Below are 25,166 nucleotides of genomic sequence, written 5' to 3' on the forward strand. Positions count from 1 at the left end.
TAGAAACCATGAAGGTAGTTCCTGGATTTCTTTTAGAAGGATTTGCTCTGTGTGTATCTAGCTGTTTATTTAGTATGTCTGTGGGAGGAGGGACATTCAGAAGCCTTCTATGTCACCATCTTTAAATATTGCTCAAGTCATTATGTTTTTGACATGTAACTCAAGATTTCACAAAATTAAGTGACATTGTTTAACAAATGTTCTTCTATTCCTATCTACTTATTATTATGTGAACAAGGTATCTTAGCAGTTATAAATTTTCCCTAGGCATGTTTCAATTAAATCCAACATATTAAGAGACAGTATACTTTCCTAATCACTTGATAACAAATAATCTCTAATATTTCTTGGTTTATGTTCTCTGGACCCTGGGTTATTCATATGTTCATAAATGCACTCTTTGCACTTCAAATATTTGAGGTTTTTCTACATTTGCTACAAATTGATATTCACTTCCAATTTAGTTCTGTTGTGGTCTGAGAACATACCTTACAATATTTTAGTATTTTTGAAATTTATTAATACTTATTTCATGACCAACATATGGTCTTTCTTAGTGAATATTCCTTGTCTACTTAAAAAAAGTTGTGTGATATTCCATAAAAGTTAATTTGATCAAGGTTTTTTCTGGTCTTGTTCAGATTTTCTATATCAATACTGATACATTATTAATTTAATTAACTTTCAATATATTATAAAACTCTCAGATTTGGGCTAAACAATACTATAATGGAGACTAAAATGAAGGAGTCTGTGCTACAAAATATTATAGTTGGAAAATAATGGATTTTGAAATGAAGCAGGCCTGAGTTTGAATCCTGGCAATTATATATTGTGTATGCTTAGACAAGCTACTCAATTTTTCAGAACCTCAGTTTTATTACCTGAAAAAGGTGATATTTTCTACTTCATAGAATTATTTAAACAGTCAAATGATATTATGTACTGTAATTTTAATAGTATCAATATCTGCTTTTATATGTAGATCACAAATGTGGTACCTCTTCAAAGTGATATCTTTTATACTAAATCTTGGAACTACTCATGGTACCTTTCAATATCGAAGATCTGTGAATCCTGAAGCAAGTATGAATATTGTAAGTTGCTAGAAAGTAAATGCTAAGCTGATAAAATAACAATAAATGCTACCATTCAATTTTTTCAATTTAACAGATCTGTAGTCAAATTTATGTTTCTGCACTCATATACTTTGATATAGATCAACTATATGAGGTCTGTCCAGAAAAAGTTCAGCCATTGTTAATATAATGAGAAGAGTTAGCTATGTGCATACTCATGTAAACATTTATGGATAAACAAATATTTTAAAATTGTATAAGGGTGAGTAGGTAAAAACCTAAGTATTAGTAGTTAGAAAAAGAATAATAAGTTAGTTCTGAGGTATCTCCTTGAAGACAGGGGTTTTTATTTTTTATTTATCCAAAAATTCCTGTTTTATAAAGTTGATGCTTAGTAGGTATCTATAAATATTTATTACTGAGTAAATCAGTGAATTGGTGAAAGTAAAAACAGGCCCAAGTTTTAAAAGAGAATATGAAAATGCATTATTACATTAATAAGTTAGGTTAATTAGTTTATATTAATTGTCTAACAATCTTATTCTAAAAGGTTTGTCTTTTTTTTTTTTCCTAGAGTCAAATTATTTCTTACTGGGGATACCCAGATGAAGAGTATGATATTGTAACTGAAGATGGTTATATCCTTGGCCTTTATAGAATTCCATATGGAAAGACAAAAAATGATAACAGTTCAGGTATTATTCAATTCAAGATAAATTGTTACCTCTCTGGGGCCTGAAGTTCTTAACTTTTTTATTTCTTCTCAGTGAGCTTAGGACAAGAAAAGGATCCGAGTGTTTGAACAGTTTATTCACCCCTACATCTCTCTACATGCCTCAAGGAGAGAGTTCGATTCTCCAACAGCTACTGTTCACAGAGTGGTTTTAAACTGCAGTGCGACACAAAGTGTTTCTCTGAAATTTTCTTTGTGGATCACTTTACTCAAACATGTTGATTCTCTAGGATTTGTTTAATTAGGGGTTAGAAACACTCTGAACCTCAATAAAATTATTCTGCAGGACTGAAGAATGCTGGGAAAAATTTTTTCATAATTACGATTCTTCTCCTTCAGTAATAGCAAAAACAACTGGGGGGCAGCAGCCCCATGGCTCTTTATTGCAACAAGCAACAGAGTGAGGTGCAAAAAATGCTCTAGCGTTTGTCACTAGAGTTATAGTCCTCTATCTGCCACTTACCAGCAGAATATGTAATGGATTACTTTGTTTATTCATCTAATTGTTCAAATAAAAGCCAGTTTTTTTCTCTTTAGATCTTCTCCTAGTAAAGAATTTTTCTCACATTGAGGACACCCTCTCAATTTCTCATATTGAACATTAAGTATATTTCAGAGAAGGCACATTAATTTAAAACAATCCCAATCAATGTAATTTTGGATCTTAATAAAAGTCACATCTACTAGACAGAAGGTGTTCACATAGATTTAACGTAATTATAATAATCATTCCTTAGGGTAGACCTAAGTTTGAAAATATTGTAATAAAATATTTAAAGCTAGTTTAAAGATACAGTCAGTGACTTAGAATTGTCTATATGCGGGGCCAGAGACAGGGATTCGGGTGAATGTTATTTATTGGTGGAATGCTGTCAAGAGAAAGTAAAGTGGAAATCAGGGTAGTCCAGGCAAAGGAACTAAGAAGGATGTGACTTGGCTAAGTCTAGCTGCAATATGATCTCAGAGGAGCCCAAGGATCTTTGCATTGTGCTACAGAGGTGGTCCCACTTGTAGTTAGAGAACTAGTTTTTGCGTTCCCATATCAGTCATTGCCTGAAGGCTACCTGTAGAAAAAGATGTAATATCTTGGGTGAGGCAATTCCCACTTGCTTGGGGGCAGTTCTACAAAGAAAGAGGCATAAAGAACCCTTCAAAAGCAATTTACAACAGCTAGGAGAATGATGTACCTGCTTAGCAAAGGAAGCCTCAGTGGGGCACCTAAATAATCTAATATAATGCACCCCTTGCACTACTCAAACTCACTTGTCTTTCACATTAAGTTTATTTCATTGAGGAACAGCTTTTCTAGGATTGTGGTTGGTCAGACTTTCTGGGAAAACTTATGAGAAGAGGTTAGAGGGGCAAATTACTACATCTACTATTGTAGCTGATTTTAATGCCACAACTGGTACTCATAAATTCTGACCTCCACTACCCATTGTAGATTTTCCTCCCTCCCATTTATCTTTCCTGATGAGGTAAGCCAGGCCCTCATCACTAAAGAAGGGCTATTATGTTCATAACAGTTCATAGTTTCTTACTTGTACTTTTACAGTTAAAACAAGGCATGGGAATAACAAAAAATGCCCCAGAGAATCATCTGAATAACAAATATATTTTCTCTGTCCCCATTTTGCATAAGTAGCCCTACCTCTTCATGAGGATTAAGGCCAATTATTCCTGTTGTTACAGTAATTCTTTCCTTTGCCTCCCAGTCTTCTATTGTGAGGAGCCCAGAGTGAACACGCAGTAGTCATAGCTTTAGGTTTTGTAGGCTGCTTACTGTGTGCCCTGGTATAAGCATTTTTTCTCTGGAAACCAGGACTTCTAGATTGGCAGGGCCTAGAATTGTAAAGACAGAAAGTACCAATCTCTAAAGGAGTTACTAGGAGTGATAGTGATCCTTAATCCCACTCCTTTTTTTTCTTGAAACTCATATATTCTACTAATTACTGGAATCAGCACTGTATTATGACCATGTATTTAGGGTGTAATACATTCTGAAGGATAGCACCTGTACTTCCAGGATATCATATTCCAGCGGGCATCTCCCCTGAGCCCTCAATTTTTTGTTTCACTGCTTTACAAGGCTGGAAGTCTTTTGATAGTCATTGAGCAGGGGGGAGGGGAAGGAGTGGGTTGAGGGGAGAACAGTGTCCCATGTAGGTAGAGCAGACACTCTGTGAACTCTTGAATAGTGGTACTGGCTACGGTCCTGTTTGGAGCGAAATGCAAATCATAGCAGAAATGTGTATCAGTCCTACTCATAATGAATTGCTCTTTCCATGGAAAGGAAGGGACTAAAGTACCCAAATTGTCTCCAACTTTCTTGTTGGTCTATTTGAGGGTAGGTACCATATAAGGTCTCCTTTGCTGACAGGTCAGACATACTGCCCTAGCAGTGGCTAAGTCTGTCTGGGTAAGTAGGCCCATAATGATGGGCCAGTGTTTAGCCTACATGTCTGCTATCATGGCTATGCCTTTTTGATCATGTTGCACAGCAATAGGGTTGCTAAAAACAGTGTCTGGCTGACATAAGTTGGTTGAGTCCTCTAAAGCACTTGTTTGGTTAGTGCGCTCTAGGTAGTGTTGGTTGCTCTTCCTATCTCTTTCCTAACCACCAACCCCTGACCCCGCCCACACACACACACAGGTTAAATGTAATTCTACAAGGCTGATGGGGGTAGGGTCAGAAGAGCGTTTCTTGCTTCTTCTGCATAACTGCTATTTCCTCTCACAGGTCTGCACCACAATAAAGCCTTTTTCCAATGTTTTCTGTGAGTTTCATGTAGGCTTCATGGAAAAAACTTGCAGGAGGATATAGAATTTCCTAATATCTACTGCACCTAGAAGCTTCACCTATACCTGGCCTTCACTAATTAATTATTCTATCTGAACTCTTCTGATCGTGTCTCCCCTGTAGGGAGGACTTAAGACTCCTCTGTCCCTGCAAGCACCTGTTTCTCTTCAAATTTTGGTCCAGATTTTTGCTTTGTGACATCATTTCTTTAATGAGTTTTTTTAAAGTTATGAATTTGAACCTAGTTTTTTATAAAAGTGTGAGTCTTCTTCCACTTATCTCAAAATGGAAGCAGAAATTCTCTACTTCTGAGCTTTTAAATTCTGCTGCTGTCTTCACCAGTGTATTTTTTAAAAAAAACTTGGTAGATAGACTATCTTCCAAGATATCCCAAGGCACATTTATCAGTTGGAGGATGTTCTGGTGTTTATTTCATAGATTTAGCGTACCTACATCTAAACCCTTTTATCCTTTCCTTCAGAATTTGCTGCTGCATTTCTGAAATTTTCTAAGCTTACAAGAAACCTCAGCAGAGTATCAGGGCTGACCTCAGGAACCGTTGTCAGTGTCGCTTCAGTCGATGATAATAAGGTGGATTATGTGTGAATGACAACTTGGGGGTAAAAAAACAAGCTACTAGTGGGCCCACCTTACACTATTCAAAAGATGTTATTTCTCAAAAAGCTTGGACTTGGAAAGTAGGGCTCTGGGAATTCTGTTAGGTGTAATGATGACACCTATATTGAATATGGCTGGTAAATGTGATAATAAAATTGTTTTATGAAATGAAAAATGGGAAAATTATATAAAAATAATATTGTATTTAATATATATGAGTGCTCAAATTACTATTATATAGTGGTACCTCAGTGCTCGTCGTTAATTCATTCCGATGAGTGGCGTGCAAACGATGATTGATGAAGCCATTTTCTCTTGCCGGGTGCTGTCATGACTCATACAAGTTCTAGCAAGTGCGATGAGTGCTGATCAAGTGCCTAGTGCTGAAATATTTTTTCTTGATCAAAATGGGATGAGTACCAGGTTTGATGAATTCTGAAGCCAATGAGTACTGAGGTACCTCCGTATTTGACTATTCTATATCCTCAAAGTTTTTATGTTTAAGCGGGACATGACCTAATTGCCCACTTAATTATTTGAAAGAAATTCATCACTGAACTGTTAAACAACTCTAACATAGAAAGGGATTAAACATTATTAACTTAGCTTATTTATATCACTTTTGAAAAATGTTTAAACTGTAATATATTAAAAGATTGAATTTCAGATGAGATATTCATGTAGACATTATAAAAATTAACAAAAAAAACTTCTGCATTTTTTTTTCTAGGTCAGAGGCTTGTAGTATACTTGCAACATGGTTTGCTTACATCTGCCAGCAGCTGGATTTCCAACCTCCCTAACAACAGCCTGGGCTTCATTCTGGCAGATGCTGGTTATGATGTTTGGATGGGGAACAGCAGAGGGACTACCTGGTCCAGAAGACATTTGTACCTAAAGACAAATTCCAAAGAATTCTGGGCTTTTAGGTACAAATAAAATCAAGTAACGTTTTATTTTATTTTATAAGTGTATTAAACATTTTTTTATTTTTTTAATTAAATAAAAGTCTCCTTTCTCAACTGAGGGCTTTCAATCGACCTTCAGATCAAGAATGCTTGGTTTTAAGCTTGTTCGTCATTTTTCAGCAGGAAGCTTTATTGACTAACACCATCCTTCCTTTAACTACTCTTTCACTCTGTAACCTGTATATTTAGTCTACCTCATTATCCTTATAACATTCAAATACCCTCTTTATAAGATTGCTCTGTGGCTATTTCATTTCTTAGACTTAGTGTTCTCAGAGAAGTCTTTATTCAGTAGATACATTATACCATGTAACTTCTTGATAATACCCAACAAGAGCTGAAAACCTCTTTTACTGATTAAATTATTTATTACATTCAAATATTAATATAACATTAGTACAAATTGCTCATTTCTTTTTCTTTTGTAGTTTCGATGAGATGGCTAAATATGACCTCCCGGCCTCCATTGATTTCATTGTGAAGCAAACTGGACAAAAGGAAATATTCTATGTAGGCCACTCACAGGGTACAACTATTGGTATGGCAAGAAAGATTGGGGCAGTATTCCTTGATTACATTTTTAAAATTTGTACATATGCTTCTTAAGGACGTAGGTATGCGTCTAGACCTGGAAGTGAAACAAGGCAGAATTGAGACGAGCGTTGTGGAGGAATGCTTGAGGAGCTTGCATCCTGCTTCAGTTCCACAAAGTCTTCTCTAGTCACAAAGAATTGGTTGTATAAACAAAGTTGTTTGAGATTTTGTTTGTTTCCAATTGTATAAAAATCGGATATCCACCTTAGATCAAAGTGAGACCATAACTATCACTTGTACCACAAATAGAAAATTCACAATTTTTTAAAATTGTAGCCTAGGGCTTTATAAGTGAGAGACTTGGAAAAGTTGTGTATATTTTGGCATTTAGAACAGATTATATTTAAGATACATACAAAGGTGAAAAAAATCATCCTCTATTTAAAGAAAACTAGAAAAGAACTTTCATCTCTCTGTAACACTAATGCTTCTGTCTAATGTGTAACAACTTAGTTTTCAGAAAATGTTCCTAACACCTAGCATAATTTCTTTCATGATATTGTAAATCTGTTTATTTAAACGTACTTTTTCTACTTTGGAATTAGACAACTTTATAATAGAAGCTAATATTAAATGAGTCTTTCCTAGGCTGAAGAGTATCACTTTCTTATGGAGAGTATCTGCCTACTAGAAAAAAGTGTCTGGAATAACAATGTATTCCTAATTTTCATAGATATTTTCTCTGACCTTCTTTAACTGTGTGTGTGACTTTTAGTCCAAATTCTTATCAGCTCTTTAATTAACAATAAGTACTGAGGTACCACTATATAATAGTAATTTGAGCACTCATATATATTAAATAAAATATTATTTTTATATAATTTTCCTTTTATATAATTTTCCCATTTTTAGTTCTGTGGAACTAAGAATCTTAAAAATTATTAAATTTAACAAAGGGTGCTATACCAGAGCTTATTGACTCATGATATATAATTTTTTGTTTGTTTGACTCCTTAGAACCCAGGAAGAAAAAAACAATAAAAATAGATATCTGCAAGTAGATTGTTTGATGTCAAAAAGGGAATGATCTCTATTTGTTATAATAATGACTTTAAACTATCAGCGAAATATAAACTAGTGTTTAGTATTTCTTGTACTAGAAGACAAAGAAGTTTTAAAATATATTAAAAGTAAACATTAAAACAATTCAACATTTACTGAATTTTCCACCTAAAGTAAAAGATTCATTTACCCAAAAAATTCACTAGCCACATTTTTACCATTGTCATTTTTACAAATGTTTAATATATTTTCTGATTTTAAAAATATGTTACAAGACTGATTTATTGAACCATCACCATATATGGTCTATACATATTTTTTAATCCTAATAATCAACATTATGTTGTGATCAATATACACCTCTCATGTTGGATTATCAGGAAATGTTTGATAACATTGAATAAAAAAATTAGTAAATTAATTGTTTAGAACCTTATTCACCATAATGTATTTTCTTGCATGCTACTAATTACTTAAGAATAGTTCATTTATATCTTGTTTTTTCAGGTTTCATAACATTTTCGACAATACCAAAAATAGCTGAAAGAATCAAAGTATTTTTTGCCTTAGCACCAGTTTTTTCCATTAAATATTTAAAAAGCCCTTTAATTAAAATGGCATACAAGTGGAAGTCAATGATCAAGGTATGTTATTTCCTTTATGTTGGTGTTCACCCCAAATGGCAATGATTCCTACTTTGAAAATAAAAGATCTTAACTATGCTTGCACAGCCACATGTATGAACTGATTTTTTTTTCATTCACACTGGATTCTTGCCTTTCTTTCTAGAAAGGAATAGAATACTAATTATGGTACTTTTGAACATCTCACTGTGAATGAAAATCTAGCAGTTAAATCATCTCTAAATTCTGCTTCTCAATTTTGTCCTTAATTTAAATGCTTTAACCTACTGTGAGATATTGCATTCAGTTATAAACATAGTGAATTCACCAAATCACTTCTTGATAAATTATTTTCCTTTGCTAAATATGAATACAGTAAATTTATTTTACAGGTATTTTGGGGCAACAAAGACTTCTTACCTTCTACTTCATTTAAAAGAACCATTGGTTCAAAGCTATGTCAACTAAAAATTTTTGGCAAGATTTGCCACGATATCTTGTTTATGATGTATGGATATGAACCAAAGAACTTAAATATGGTAAGAACAAGTTGTATGTTTATTAAAAGTATTTTGTTGAGTTTTAGAAAGCAGCTCTTAATAGAGCTTATTTTATGCTTTGTGTGTCATCTTATGGTTTATCCATATATACTAGTAGTCAGATTCCTTGCCCTTCTGATTCTGTGCTCATGCCAATATTGTGAAACTAATTTGATTTGCATAATGGGCTTATTTCGCTTCCATATTTCTAAAGAACAGAGAGCAGCTGTTGGGATGGGCATCTTCATTAGCTTTTGCTTTTAAGTGTTAGTTTCTTGTAGTTTATTGAATTTAGGTTATCTTCTATATACTTGTTTCCCATTACTCCTCCTCTTCTATCCCGGTTCCTAACATGTTATCTTCCTTGTTGATCCTTTTGTAATTGGATGTAGTGCTTGTCAGTTACCTTAAATGCTTCTGGCATTCTTCAAAATCCTAGAGTGGGAAACTGGTTGGTATTCAATCTACTATTACCAAGTCCATTTAGATTGACGGTGTGTAGATCTCTTAAAGATGTAGGTATTCATTCTACAACTGTTCATTAAATTAAAAATCCAGAGTGGCAGGAGAAATTGTGGCATTTGGACTAGTGGTTGGTCCTTGTACCTGGGTCTTTTAAGAACTTTTCAATGAGAACCAATTTATTTTTTCAAAGAGAGAGAAAGAGATTGATTTTCTCTTAATTCCCAAATATATTTTCATACACAAAAATATGTTGATTTTATTCAACCTCAAGGTCTTATACCAGTTCTAGAGGACTATACAGAAAATTGTATAAATTTGAAAGAAATAGTTCATAATAGAAGAAATGGACTCATTTCTCTCCCTTTTACACATAAAGGTGTGAGCAGTATAACTTCTGCCATAGAAGTTTTTTAAAAGACTATTTTAATATCCTCTCTTTCTCATATTATTGTGTCCATGTAGTATTATATACTTACCAAGGACTGACTGAAAAAAATGCCATATTTCAATCATGAAAATAATATAATCATAAATTATAATCTGATTTTTTTTGCTTGCCTATTCATTCATTCTATGTTTTGCATAGCATATTTAGCATTGTTGTATTTTCTATAATTATACTGTAGTGTCTTTGAAAACTCTTTTTTTGTGTGTGAACTATAAAGAAAGCTTCTACTCTGGCTTCTTAGCCTTCAAGTTTGTATGTCTCTCCCCCGCGACAAAAGTTACAGTATCATAGGTTGTAATTGGTTGTGTTCTGAGTTATCCAAAGTTGGGAATGTCTGAAGTGGAACAATTTCACACAGAATGTGTATGGGCACAGAAAGAGTGACAGTACAGTTCAGTTAGATTCAGTCCTCTTGAGCCTATCAAGATCTATGGGGGAAGATGGGGTCTGACTGGAATTTCTTTCCTATAGTCAGCATGAATAACTGAAGAGAATCTAGCAGTCTGTAAAAGGCCAATGGTATCAGGCCAATGTCTCTCAGGAAAAGAAAACCAAATAACAAAGCTGAAAGCAAGCTATCATGCAAGGAGGAACGAGTGGCAAAAACTCTCACCAAAGTAACTAGGAAAACGTATCACCAACAATTCAGAATTTTGACTTTGTTTAATTCTCATGATTCTTTGGTGATGGTTTACAGAAAAAAATTCTAACATTTACAAAGAGCCTGAGATATCTGAGTATAGTAATCTATGGCTTGTGGTTATGACTTGAGTCCATTTAGGGAATGGATTTATTCTTGTCTGTTAAAGTAGAGGCTTGGTAAACCTTTCAGATTACTCATGGATAGAGATAATGAACATTTATGAAAGCTACCTATAACCTTCTTTTTCTAGGACAATGAATGAGACAGAGTGTTTTTGGTTGAGGAAGTCTTCAGTCCACACTAGGGTAAATAATGGTGACCATTAATGTTAGGACATCTGGAGTATGCTTTCCAAGATAAACATTATATTAGAGCTTATTTCAAGCACGAGAAAGAATTATGATTAGAGGATACAACAAACACCTAAGAGTATAGAATGATTCTGTTAAAAACTTTTACACAAGACATTTTAAGTGGTTTTATCAGAACTGTACTCTTCCTGCTTCCAAGTACCCTGAGTTGCAATGAAAACAAATTTTCTTTTAAGCTCCCCAGGAAACCAAATAGCAAAAAACTTTTAAAGAGGTGACATAACAAAAATACATAGAGAATTTTACTTCTGGCCATGAGTGAATAGCTGAGTCTAGAATTATTCTCTGAGCATAAACAACTAGGTAATTTGGAACAAATTTAGAATAAAATAAAGAACAAAACATCCCAGGTATGCAAGTCTGGGTCAACATTAAAAAATTAGTGCGTCTATCATTTCAATGGATTAATAGGAAAAAAATCACATGATTATATCAATCATGTAAAAGAGGTAGTAAAAGCATTTGACACAATACAACACCCATTCTTGACTAAAAAAGAACTCTCAGTAAACTAGGAAGAGAAAGACACTCCCTCAACTTGGTAAAGAACTACAAAAAAACTACAACTTATATTATACTTAATGGTGAAAAATTCACCATTCAATGGATTAATAGGAAAAAAAATCACATGATTATATCAATCATGTAAAAGAGGTAGTAAAAGCATTTGACACAATACAACACCCATTCTTGACTAAAAAAGAACTCTCAGTAAACTAGGAAGAGAAAGACACTCCCTCAACTTGGTAAAGAACTACAAAAAAACTACAACTTATATTATACTTAATGGTGAAAAACGAAGCTTTTCCACTAAGAACAGGTACAAAGCAAGGATTTCTCCTCATACTCCCTTTCAGCATCATACAGGACATCCTTGCTAATGCAATAAGCCAAGCAAGGAAGTAAAAAGGTCTACAGATTGGGAAGACATAAAATTGTCTTTGCTTTCACATAACAGGACATCTGCATAGAATATCTAAAGAATTGACAAAAGTGCTCTTGGGAACTAATAAGCAGTTATGGAAAAGGTTGCAGGATACAAGATTAATATACAAGAGTCAATTGTTTTTATATACCAACAATGAACCAGGGGATTTTGAAATTAAAAACACAGTAAATACTATTTACATTTGTGCCTTCAAAAATTAAATACTTACATATAATAAAATATGTCTGAGGAAAGTACAAAACTGATGAATAAAATGAAAGAAATAAATAAAGAGATATGTCATGTTTGTGGACAAAGAAGACTCATTACTGACAAGATGTCCATTCTTATCAACTTATTTGTAGGTTCAGCGCAATCCCAATCAAAATCTCAGCACATTATTTTGAGGATATCAACAAACTTCTTCCAAACTTTATATGGAGATGCAAAACCCAAAAATTGAAGGGGAAGAACAAAGTTAAAAGACTGATGTTACTTGACTTAAAAACTTACCATAAAGTTACAGTAATCACGACAGTGTGATACTAGTGAAAGAATAGACAAATAGATCAGTGGAACAAAATGGAAATCTCAGCAATAGAACCCTGCAAATAGAGTCAACTAGTCTTTGATAAAGGAGCAAAGGCAATACAATAGAGAAAATATAGTCTCTTCAACAAATAGTGTTGAAATAACTAGAGATCCACATGCAAAATAATTCATCTAGACATAGAGATTACACCCTTCACAAAAATTAACTCAAAATGAACCATAGACCTCACTGTGAAATGCAAAACTATAAACTCCTAGAAGATAACATGAGAAAAACCACCTGGCAGACAGAAACCCTTTTCACAGCTGGATATTATCTGTGTTGCTCTCCAGCTCTGGTGCCGTAGGCTGTGCAGCCCATTTTGGGATTTAGATCCCAAATTTCTCAGGGGGAACCCCCAGCCACTGAAATATCCCTCTGGCACTTCAGCTGTCATCTGTGGGAGCTCAGCCAGTCCTCTCATACTGTCTCCTCACTCCTTACCAGTCTCTTTGTAGTGAAATGATTTCTTCAGTCTGTCCTTGGTTATAAGGCTTCTCTCCAGCTACCGTTCAGTTCATTATTCAGGATGCTTTTTCTACAGTTTAGTTGTAAGTCTAGATTGGTCATGGGAGGAGGTTAGTGCAGCTTCCACTTACTACTCTACCATCTTGGATCTCTCTTTGAAACTATGTTCTTCCTTTTTTGTGCTTATCTTTCTATCTTTTCTTGCTTTCTTTTGAATTAAAAATTATTATTCCTTTTTTCTTTCTATATTTTAAGTTAGATATCGTATTATTTTCAGTGAATTCCCTAGGAATAAAATATGAATAATTTTAAAGTATAAAGTTAATCAATCTTTTTATGCTTCTTAGATAATTTGAGAATCTTGGACCACTTTAGCTCTGACATATCCCCTGATTTTTATTGTTTAATTTTAATTTTATCCTATTTTTAAACATCACCATATATTATTATTTATTAGTTCATATTCATTTACTCCCAGATATTTACCATTTTGTTTTCATTCCTTCTTCCTGAAGTTCATCCTTGAGAATTTTCATTAACGAAGGCCTACTGATGGCTAATTCAGTCATATTTTGCTTATCTAGAAATAATAAGTTTCATAAGGAATAACTAGAAAGTATTATATACTAATTTGTTAAATGATAAAGTATAATGCTGTTTAAAATAAGCTGAATCTAAAATAGTTTTTACTTTGGAAGCAATGAGTATGAAAGAAAAACTATTACAATTTTTACTTTAAAATCAGATATAAATCAAAACTATGAATCAATAGTTGTTTCTAATTCAGAGGATTCAAACATTCCACACAAGTAATTTCAGCTTTACTTATACAACATGAAAGTATGTTAATAAAATTTTTCTGCAGCTGTATAACTGTTAATATGTTTATCAATACATGACAAATATTAGCTGCCAAGTTCAAATTTAATTGTATTAAATGTAATATTTATATTTTACTTCAGACTTTCAAATGAGCAAACCACATTAGGTATGAAATTTACCTCAGATAGAACAGTATGAAGGAAAAGCATAAACTTGGGTTCTCACAGTTCAGGACTTTTGTTATACCATTTTACCAACTTCTCATTAACTTCTTTTTCTTAATTAGTGCATCTTTATTTTATCTTCCCAAATAAAATAAATAGTTTTAGGGTCAGTAACTATATTAGGCCTTTTATTTCTTAGATACAAAGCACAGAGTTATACATGTTTAAAATATAGTATGTCTTATTCACTGATTGATGTTCCCAGTATGTAGGCAATCCAAATCTGGATTACAGATTGACACGAGGCTACTGTATTTCCGAATTAGTTTCACATTCAATTGTGTAGAACTTTGGGTGCCCAGTTTATCATGGAAAAGTTTTCTTTTTAAATCTCTCAGCTGCCTTGGGAGGCCTCAGCTGATTTTTATTTTCCTCAACTAGCTAAGATCTCAAAATGAAACCACAAATTCTTTAGGATAACCTTAAGGAAAAAGTGGCTGTAGTACTTTGTTACTTTCTTTGGGTTCTTACTTATTTTTTCATTTGCCCTGGTAATTTCTTTCTATCTTTTCTGTTGTGTAGTGCTTTCAAAAGGTGTGTTTGTGTGTGTTCCATCACTTTTGATTGTTCCCAGTATTGGGTAACAGACCACATAACTGAGAAATCCAATAATAGGTTCTACCTTAATTCAGAAATTATAAAATTAGTAAGGACATTTATGTATTTAGTTGAAATATAATTTTATTTGCATTATTATTTATTAAAATTAAAATTTTCTGAAATTCTTTAGTTTAATAAATATCAAAGATTATGCTTTCTCTGGTTGGACTAAGAGTAAAAATAATTTTGTATCCCTTCAGAGTCGTATGGATATTTACATGTCACATAACCCAGCGGGAACCTCTGTTCAAAATATACTCCACTGGAGTCAGGTATAACTTTTAAAGTACACTTTAGTACAAGTTTATTTATACTATCCATGGTTTATCATATCATTCTAGGATTCATGCCATTGCCTTAAAATGATAAATTTGGAAGGATAGAAACAATTATTACATATTTGTAACACATTACAGTTTATAATGAAATAATAAGAGCAAAATAATTATTTTCTGTTTCACAGCTGAGAAAATGTTAATTCAGAACAGTAGAATAAGGACTAAGTCATGCCCATCTTTTGACTTGCGTAAATATTCAAAGCCACTCCTTTAACAAACTAAACAAACAAGTTTTTCACAAGATTAGATTTTCTCCTCTGCTAAATTGTAAACTCCACGGGCACCATTATCAAGTTTATTCATTTTTTATATTCACAAGGCAAAGTGTAATTCCCAAAGAGTAGATACTCAAAATCATATGTTGAATGAATATTGATGAAGAAAAAAAATTCAGTGTGAATATCATAGGAATGCTGAGAACCAGGATAATATCACAGAAAGAACACTATTCTTGAGGTCACAATACCAAACATTGAATCTTTTCTCTGAACCTTACTGTCAGTGATATTGAGTTAAACTCCTTCAATCTTTATGAATTCAGTTTCCTTAATTTATAAAATAGAATTAATATTAATTTTCTGACCTAATAAAAATATTGTGAGATTAAATAGGATAATAACTATGAGTGTTTTTTAATTTAATAAATAAACACTAGGTAAATTTAAATTGTCATTAAGATGTTGGTTAAGGACTTTCTCATTTAAAAATGTTTAAATCTACTAAGTTATCATTTAAAAATGTTATTAAAATTATTTTATTATAAATTATCCTTTAGTTTATACCAGAAAAATCTAAGCAGTCTTTGCATTTATTCATTCAATGAAACTATTTTTATTGACTACTTACTATGCATCCTGTACTGTTCTATGCTCATTGTATACATCAGTGAACAAAAAAAAATTCATGCCTTCCTTAAGCTTAAATCCTAGTAGTAGATATATAGACAGTGAACAGTAACCATAACAAATAACTAAATTATTAAAATGTTAGAAGGGCATAGAAGTTATGGAAAAAATGAGAGGAAAAAAAGATAAGGCATGCTAGGTAGTAGGTTGTACTTTTCAATATAAATGTTAGGCCAAGCCTCAATGTGATGGTGACATTGGAGAAAAGATTTAAAGGCGATGAGAAAGTTAGCAACGTGAAGATCTGGGGAAGAGCATTCCAGATAAAGGGAAACAGCTGATGCCAAGCGCTTTGTCAGGAGCATTTCTAAAAGGCACAGATAAGAGGTCTGTTTGACTAATGTGAGTGATTCAAGGGAGTGTCATAGGAAAAGGCAGATACACGATCAGGCAACAGGAAGGAACTTGTATGCCATTGCAGGGACTTTGGCATTCAGTATGATGTGGGTAACCACTGTAGGTTTTTGAGCGGAAAGGCGACATGACATGACTTACATTTTTAGAGAAATACTTTAGCTGCTACAGGAATAGATTGTAGTGAGGCAGTGAGAAATTTAGGTTATTGTAGAAACCCAAGCACTAATTAATAACGGCTTGCACTAATGTGTTCCTATTAGAGGCAGTGAAAATGGTTAGATTTTGAATATGTGTCTATTGTAAACATGAAGTCAACAAAATTTAATGATGGATTATATGAGATGTAAGAAAGGAGAGTCTTGAATAACTCCAAAGTTTTTGACCTAAGGAATAAAAAGCTAAAATTGCCATGAAAGGAGAAAGAGAGGTTTGATGGTAGAGCAAGTTTAGCAGAGAGCTGAGATGTTCTTTTCTGCGGATGTTAAGTATTAGGCATCCAAGGGATGAATTTGAATAATTTGAATAAGCAGTTTTTTATGAGTCCATACTCTAGAACTAACTTATAAAAGAAGACAAACATTTGGAATATGAATGACATTTAAAACCAAGAAACTGGATGAGAACACAAACAGTAAGCACAGAGAAAAGAAGCAAAGATTGACTGCTAAAATATGAAAAGATTAAGATGTTAGAAAGAAAAGCATAACAAGGAAACTAAAAAAGAAAAATGAATGAAAATGAAGATCAAGAAATAACAGTATTATAGAAGGTAACTAAAGGAAAGACCTCAAGGATGAGCAAATGAACAGTTGTGTCAAGTACTGCTCATACATAGCATGAGAAACTATCTCAGATAGACCAAGGTTTTAAAAATATCTAGGTCTTAATTAACCTTGGCCAGTTTTGGTAGAAACAAAGAGCTACCAAAAAAAAAGTGTTCTCAGGGAAAATCAGATTTTTGATAGAGCAGGAAGATACAGAGGCCTGTTAGATAAGGGTTTTAAGATCTAGACTGATGATGGAATTCCAGATGGCAGAGAGAGTTTTTGGAGTTGGAGACAATTGGAAAGAGATAAAATGGAGCAGGGGTGGGGGATATGGAGACTTACAAAGTTTACAGTATCAGAGAAGATGGGAACCCGAGAGCCTACATGTTTTGTAATGAAAACATAATCAAAGAGGAAAGTAGACATATCCATATTAGACTAAATAGGCTCAGAGCACATAGTGGTGGTGAGAATGTGAGTGTTAAGGGTGAAGAAAGCACATTTAGGGAAGTATCTCGTTAATCCTAGATCACTTAGTGTTAGATACTTACTTTTGACATCTGTGAATGAAGCTAAGGATTTCTGGCAAAGCCTGATATTACCCTAAACACACAAGCCCCCTTTAACAAGATAAAAGGCCCGAGGATGAGAGCATTTAAATGAAGAAGATAGATTCATATTCTGTAGAAACCCCTGCCCCCAACTCCCATATGCCCTCTTCCACCCATAATTATATGTAAAGGAAGGAAGGAGCAATGAAGGTCACCTACACATATACCAATAGACCCAGGAAAAAGGGACTATATGTAAATGCATTCCTAACTTGTATCTACTGCCTCTGTAATGAAGATAATGGAAAAAAAAGGGTATAGCCTTACTTTTTTATTTTTTCTTTCAGCTTTTCAACTCTACTTACTTGAAAGCTTTTGACTGGGGCAGTCCTATTCTGAACTTGGTTCATTTTAATCAGGTACATAATTATATATAAACTGAAAACTATCTCCCTGATCAATTCAGAATATCTTGCTATAGATAAAGGCTCATCTGTAAAGCCCAAGAGTACAATGACACAGTAAGGACGGGCTGTAGATAAAGGTCACGTTGCTTTGGATCCATATCGTCACATCCTGTCAAGTGGCTTTTCCATGTTTTCTATGTATTTTGACAAATATCATGGAGAAGCCTAGAGAAGTTGATAGGCAATAGAATAATTGATCATCCCACAAGAGAAAAAAATATTGTTTATAATATACATAGCTCTGTGTTTGCTTAAATAAGAAATAAAAAGAATAATATAGTTTTTGACCCTAAAACTATTTTATTTGGGAAGCTAAGATAAATACATATAATAATTAGGCAAGTGTAAAAGTTAAAGAAAAGTTGGTAAAAAATAGTATGAGTATAATAACGAAAGTCCTAAAGTATTAAAACCCAAGTCTGTTGGTTTCAAAATTTACGGTTTTCCACCTCACTTTTCTTCACTAGCTACACTCTGTGCCTGATGTGGTTTGCTTGTGTAAAGTTTGAAGTAACATAAACATCAAATTCAATAAAGTCAGATTTGACCTTGGCTACCAGTATTTATCATTCATTGATGAACACATTGACAGCCACAGAAAAATTTGACTATCATACTTTCTTGATTTATAAGTAAAACTGAAATTACTTCTGTGGAATGTTTGGATACCCTGAATTAGAACAAACTATCTAGTTTTGATTTGTATCTGATTTGTTTCAAAGTAAAAATTATAATAACTATTCTTTCATATTCATTGCTTTAATAGTAGTAACTACTTTAAATTCAGATTATTTTAAAACAGTTTTTTATTTAACATTTAAAGAACTAGTAAATAACACTTTCTAGTTGTTATTCCCTGTGAAAACACTTATATTTACTCATTTATATTTAGACAACTGCTCCATTGTACAATGTGACAAACATGAATGTGTCAACTGCAACTTGGAATGGTGAAAATGACTTGTTGGCTGATCCTGAAGATGTCAATATTTTACTTTCTAAAATAAGAAACCATATTTACCATAAAACTATTTCTTACTACAGTCATATAGACTTTTTGTTCGGATTAGACGTATATCATCAAGTTTATCGTGAAATCATTGGTATTATCCAAGGCAATCTATAAAAATCATGGTGCTTGTTTTGAAGAATCTACATAATTTTTAATAAAAAACAGTTATTTTTCCTTACTATGTATGTATTTCCAGTTATTTAAATAAAATCTGAAAATTTTCCCTATATTTTTCATTGTCCTTAGGCCTTCCATTCTTCAAATCGGCGACATTTATTATATCTGGGAAATAACAAATAACTCAGCCTAAAGAAATCTGTTGTGTTTCTAAATAGAATATAAATAAGTAAAACAAAACAAACAAAAACAAACAAAACCTTGAACATTTTTAACTGCAAAAGATAGTTTTTTGAGAAAGATGTGCTTGTTTTTTAAAGATTTTATTTATTTATTTTTAGATAGAGTGACGGGAGAAGGAATGAGAAGTAGAGAAACATTAATGTGAGAAAGAAACATCAATGGGTTGCCTCTTGGGCCACAGCCTATGCATGTGCCCTGCCTGGGAATCAAAATGACGACCTTTTGGTTCACAGGCCAGTGCTCATCCACTTAGCCACACTAGCCAGGGCAAAGATGTGTTTTTTAAAAGAAATATGAGCACATATGATATTATAAAAATAGATTTAGGAAGAATACCTGCTGATATGAAAGCTAATTTTTCTCTATTCTGAATGAAGAGTAAAACACTTTCTGAGCTAGATATAGGAGTTTGGGGGCAAAAAGGAGAGTAAATAAAACCTTGATGCTAATATAATGTCTTTGCCAACTGCCACATTTTAGGCTAAATTCTAGAGATAGGGAGAAGGTAGAAACCATAGAGAGGGGTATGCCTCTCTTCTTGGGTGTATAGCCTGGGGAGACTGCGTTTGCCTGTCCAGCTTAGGGTGTGTTAAAGTAGTGATTGATGTATATTGACACATAAATAGATTTGAGGGTGGCTTCACAAATTATGCGCTGCAGCTTAGTGTATGAAAGATCCAAGAGCCTCTTACGCACCAGAAAAGTGCAGATGTATTCAAAAGGGTACAGAAGTTGGGAAGATTCAGGATGAAGGAATACTGTCAGTAAATGCAACATATATTAAAGGAGCCAATGGGTATCTCCAGCAGAGGCAAAGCACACTGCGGATTTATGCTTCAGGGGAGGCCAAACCTCCTTCCTTCCAATTCATAAATAATGTATAACCTCACAGGTCTTTGTAATCTCTAGGGAGAGCAATATGGGAAAGGGGAATTCTAAAACTGAGTATGAATTTACCACAGAAGATTGAGATAAGCAATCCATAATTTACTGAATTGGAAAATTGAGTTTTCTAGCTCAGACAAAATGGAGGTTGAAAACCACATCAAGTTCAATTAGTTTTGAAGTTGCAAAATTTGTATTTAACATATGCTTATGGACTTTAAACATTGTTATGCAAAAATAAATAGCATGTGAGTAGATAGAAAAAATAAAATGCATGCACATATTATTAATATAGCCAAGAGAAGTAAAAAAAATAACTTTAAAGATAATAATTAAGCCTAAAGATAAGTGTTTTTCTTTGTTTGGTAACCCTATTAAAATAGTAGAGCACTGAGAATAGATGTATATTAGCAATCTTTTTAAGAATGTTGATATAACATGTGTTACTTCAAAGTTTTCAAATAATCCTTCAGAAAACACAAATGAAATAGGATAATTATTAAGAAGAATTATCCTTTAGACAATAAATTGAAAGTAAGAATGCATATAATATACCCCTAATGGGATATTAATATTTTTAATGTTTGACCAGCTGGCCAGACCAGGACAATAGTCAACATCCAGACTGGTTTTTGTGTAAAAATTTTAAACCACCCCTATCTTTCTGTCTTCAAAAGAGTCAACAGAAAAGATACAGTTTCAATCATGTATTTTACTATTGTTTTAAAGGTTAGAAAAAAAAAAATCTGTCTCTCCCCTAATCTCAGACTCTATGTAAAAGGCCACCAAACTTGCCAGGTATGTTGAACTACTGTGGCTTGGGCCTTTATATTTTACTAATATGCTAGTGGTCTTTTTTCCTAGAAACTGGATTTTAAAGTCAACTCATCAATAATTATAATATTAACAAAATACACATTCTTTTCTAGTAGAGTATGGTTTTACAAAGACCTAATGTTACTTTTAAGTATAATTATTTGAGAAAATTCTTTCCTTTCTTTGTATTCATTTAGCCTGCTCTTCCACAGTACCAAGTGACGGACAGAAGCACCCCACCTACACTGTAGATGGGAAAAGCTCTCACTGAATGACCCTAAGGATGCCAGAAACTTACCCTGTCAAATTCCTAACCTCATTTACCTTCTGTCTCTACCTTCTACAATCAATTGGAGATGATCTGGGAACATGAAACACTTTTGGGACATTTAATAGAAAATCATTGGCATGATTTTAAAAAAAGTCTTACTACTAGATGCAAAGCTTTGTGATTCATTGTCAGTGGAATTGTTTTTCCTTAATGCTATTAATTTATCTTTCATATTTTTTCATAGTATTCCTTAAATTTTGCTAGAGAATCTAATAGGAGTAAAGGAGCTACTCACTTTAGAAATGCCTGGACCTAAATACACTCATGTTTACATGGACCCCAGGTTATGAACGTCTGTCTTTTATAAATGTCAGTGCTAACTATTCAGAGGGATAAGGGCCAGTCTAAGTTTCTAAGGGGAGTTGTAATGACAATGTAATCACTCCTAAGAGCTAAAGAAACTTTGGAGTCTTCTGAAGACAATCAAATAAAGTCATTTCATAAGCACCAAAAGTTATCTCATGTATTCGTGAAATAATGCATTTCTCTTTCATATAGCCCTTTGTTTCTTCACAGTACTTTTCAGAATGTATGAAAACTTTTTTAAAAAATCTATATTGGCTTTTGAGAGAGAAAAGGGAAGGAACAGAGAGAGAGAGAAACAGAGAGAAAAAAACATCAATTTGTTATTCCACTTATCCATGCATTCTTTGGTTGGTTCTTGTATGTGTCCTGACTGGGTATTGAATGCACAATCTTTATTGTCTCTCTATGCCCTAAAATTTAAGCTCCTAGGGATCAGGAATCTGGTTTGTATTTTTAAAGACTATATTTCCAACTTCTGAGAGAGTTTTAAAGCTTATTACTCAATAAGTACTTGATCAATAAGTAAATGAGACCTTAAGCAATTAGTCATTATTTATTATACAATATTAAATTACCATTTATTATGTATCTATGTCATGCCTAATGCTAGGTAGATTGTGTAAATCATATTATTTAATTTTTATAAAAACTCTCTGGGAGGTAGGCACTGATATCTTGATTTTACAAATGAGTGAAGTGAGAGACTGAAAGTAATATCAACTCATCCATGCAATAGGTCACAGTGCAAGAATTTGAGCTTGGTCATTATGACCCTAAAGTCTATGCATTTAGGTTTACAGTATACTTTCCTGTGTCTAAAACCAAAGATGAAAAAGTTTTCCTATAATATATAGGACAGTATATACCTGTGGGCAGGCTGGCACAATCTTATAGATCTTGTCAAGTTCCTTCAATAAAGCCAACACAAAACACTATTGACAACACTATCTTATCTTTACTTCTCTCATTCTTTAGATTTCACCAAACATTTGCTTTTATATTACCTCTTTAGATCTCTAGTCATGTGTTCATTAATTTATTCATTATTTTATTCAGCATACACAGTCTAAACTGGAAAGCAGCTTGTATTTAAAACATGGAAAATGCTGATACAGTGATACAGATTTAGACCTAGGACACCCAGGGGCACAACCTAGTAATTCTGCAGGGAGATTCAGAGAAGCCCCTACCATGGAGGTGACATTTAAAGTAAATATTGAATCTTGAGGAAAAGATACCAAGCAACAAAAGGAAATAAGAGCCTTCCCGTGACATACGTCCCATGTAGTTGGGCAAATGTTGTTAATATATAGTTTATTATGTAAACTAAAGCACCTTGAATACGTGAATCATACTACATATGGTTCTATAGGTGCAACTATTTCTCCTGCTCTTGACCTCTCAACATTACATCCTAATTCAAAGATGCCTTCCACACTAGATTCATGTTTTTATTTGTCCTAATTAAAGCCTTAAATATTAATTTCATCACTGGTGTTTTTAATATCTATTCCAATGGTTGTGGAGTCAAAGTGGTTTTCATGGAACAAGTTGTACAGCTTTTAAATTACATCTTTTCTTTCAGGAGCTTATAATTTTCTATTTTAACAAAATTTCTTATCATCAGCATAAGAAATAACAGGTAGTAATATTCTGATACATATTTTTCTCAGGTATATTGAAATATCCTCCTCTATGTTTTACTTCTATGAAATCAATCACATAATTTTTTTTAAGTGCACCAGGTAGGTTACTATTGCAAAATGATATTTGGTTTGCCTATGCATAAATGTACACAGGGAATTTTGGAATTTTTTCTTTCTTTAATCATTTTTTCATCATACTTATTGACTGTCTACTTTGTTCCAGGCAAGGTGTAGGCACTGAGGATAGAATGGTTATTGAACAACTAGGAACCCCTGGACTTAAGAAATTGCTGTGTGTGTGAGTGTGTCATGTCCAAGTGAAGAGGTCTACAAAACAGCCTATCAATCAATATGTCCTATAATAATGTTAACTGTAGTTCCATGGTGATACATAAAAATAATTTTTAGTTCAGTGTGGAAACAAAAAACAGTGTTATCATGGCATTCCTCAGGAAAAGAATGGCTGAACTGAGACCTAAAGATGAAGGAGAGTTAGCAAGAGGAAAAGGAATGGAGCAGGGTTGAGGAGGTTAGGGGGACCCTTAGGACTAGAGAAAACATCATGTCTCCTCATGGACGTTAGTGTATGTTGTGAGCTGGAAACTGACTCCCTTTGACTAGTTTATATGACTGATACAATTACACCTAGGTAATTAGAATTTAAGGTATTTATAAAGAAGCAAGACCATATTTGATTTTTGGCTGCATTATCATTGTAAGAACCATAGATCTCTTTGATAGTCTACTAGGATTTATATATGAGCAGACTCTGACTCTGAATCAGTTTCAATCACAATAAAAAGCCAAAAACACATCCTGCATTCTGTTTAAATCTGTGCGGTGGCATGAAGGAACATGGTTAATCTACTTCCTGCCTGCTAGTGAAAAATTCAAGTTGTGTTAGGATAGCTAGCAAAACCTTCTCCTTTTGTGTTGATCCTTATGAGAATGCATCCCCATCTTTTCCTTTCAAAAATGTCATTGCAATTAAAAAAACCAGGGTTGAGTAAAAGGATGATATTACTAATATAAAAATATATAAATACACATGGTGTTTGATAATAGCTTTAATTTTTTGAAACAATGCAATTCCAGTTGTATTATGATGCTTGGTGAAAAATTGTTATTTATAACTTGCCATTTTGTTCTTTTCAACAGTAATTATTTCTTCACTATTTCTGGTAGGAATTTTAGAACTAATAAAAATAATTTCTAAAAATAAATTGCAAACTATTTTATCAAGTCAAAATATGGTTCTCTTCTTCCCTCACTATGAGCTATAGATTTGCTCATGTTTGTTGTAAAGGAACAACTACATTTTTAAACATGTGTTTTAATTGCACAACTCACTTATAAACACAATCACGTTGTTCAAACTCCAGTGATCTTATATAAAGAAAAATGACACCACCCATGTTTTTATTTTTTTCAGAATCAACAGTTTATTTTTTTGTTTAATTCAAACACATTTAAAATGGAAATTGAAAGAATACTTTTTACCTGAAACAGTTAAATGTGATTCTACTAGCATATAATGCTTAACACATTACAGCAATAAAGATGGTAATCTTACTAAATTGTCTTCTACACCTACTAAAGCCAATTTGGTTACAGTAGTGTCAAAAGGATAGGCTATTACCTTCAATTAAAATCAGCAAATAACATTAATGATAGAGAAATATTTTTACTCAGGTTCACTGAAAATGGGACAAATGTTAAAAGTCCACAGTACAGCTGGTGACCAATCATCATGTAAACTTGGCCATGTGATATTTTAACGTTTTATTCATAGTATTTAAGCTGAATGATGCCGAATTTCCTATTACACTTAACGTCTGCTGTTACTTTTGGTGCCAGAACAGTTTTCATGAGTGGCAGGGCAATATCCGGGATTGGAAGTTTTAGATA

The 25,166-nt window shown here is 33.2% G+C and overlaps 1 protein-coding gene across 1 annotated transcript; it reads left to right on the top strand.

Annotated features, from left to right (window-relative positions):
• The first annotated feature begins 1,058 nt into the window (after positions 1 to 1,058).
• On the top strand, positions 1,059 to 19,028 carry LOC129069810 (lipase member J-like). Its single transcript, XM_054572457.1, has 8 exons — positions 1,059 to 1,097; positions 1,654 to 1,774; positions 5,961 to 6,159; positions 6,627 to 6,736; positions 8,302 to 8,438; positions 14,718 to 14,789; positions 17,783 to 17,854; positions 18,795 to 19,028. Exons 1-8 carry the CDS (start codon positions 1,089 to 1,091, stop codon positions 19,026 to 19,028), a joined length of 954 nt encoding a protein of 317 aa, XP_054428432.1. The 5' UTR covers positions 1,059 to 1,088.
• The last annotated feature ends 6,138 nt before the right edge of the window (positions 19,029 to 25,166 follow it).

This window comes from Pteronotus mesoamericanus, unplaced genomic scaffold, assembly GCF_021234165.1.
Source record: "Pteronotus mesoamericanus isolate MK-2021 breed Mesoamerican mustached bat unplaced genomic scaffold, CSHL_Meso_final contig_24, whole genome shotgun sequence".
NCBI classification, from domain to species: Eukaryota; Metazoa; Chordata; class Mammalia; order Chiroptera; family Mormoopidae; genus Pteronotus; species Pteronotus mesoamericanus.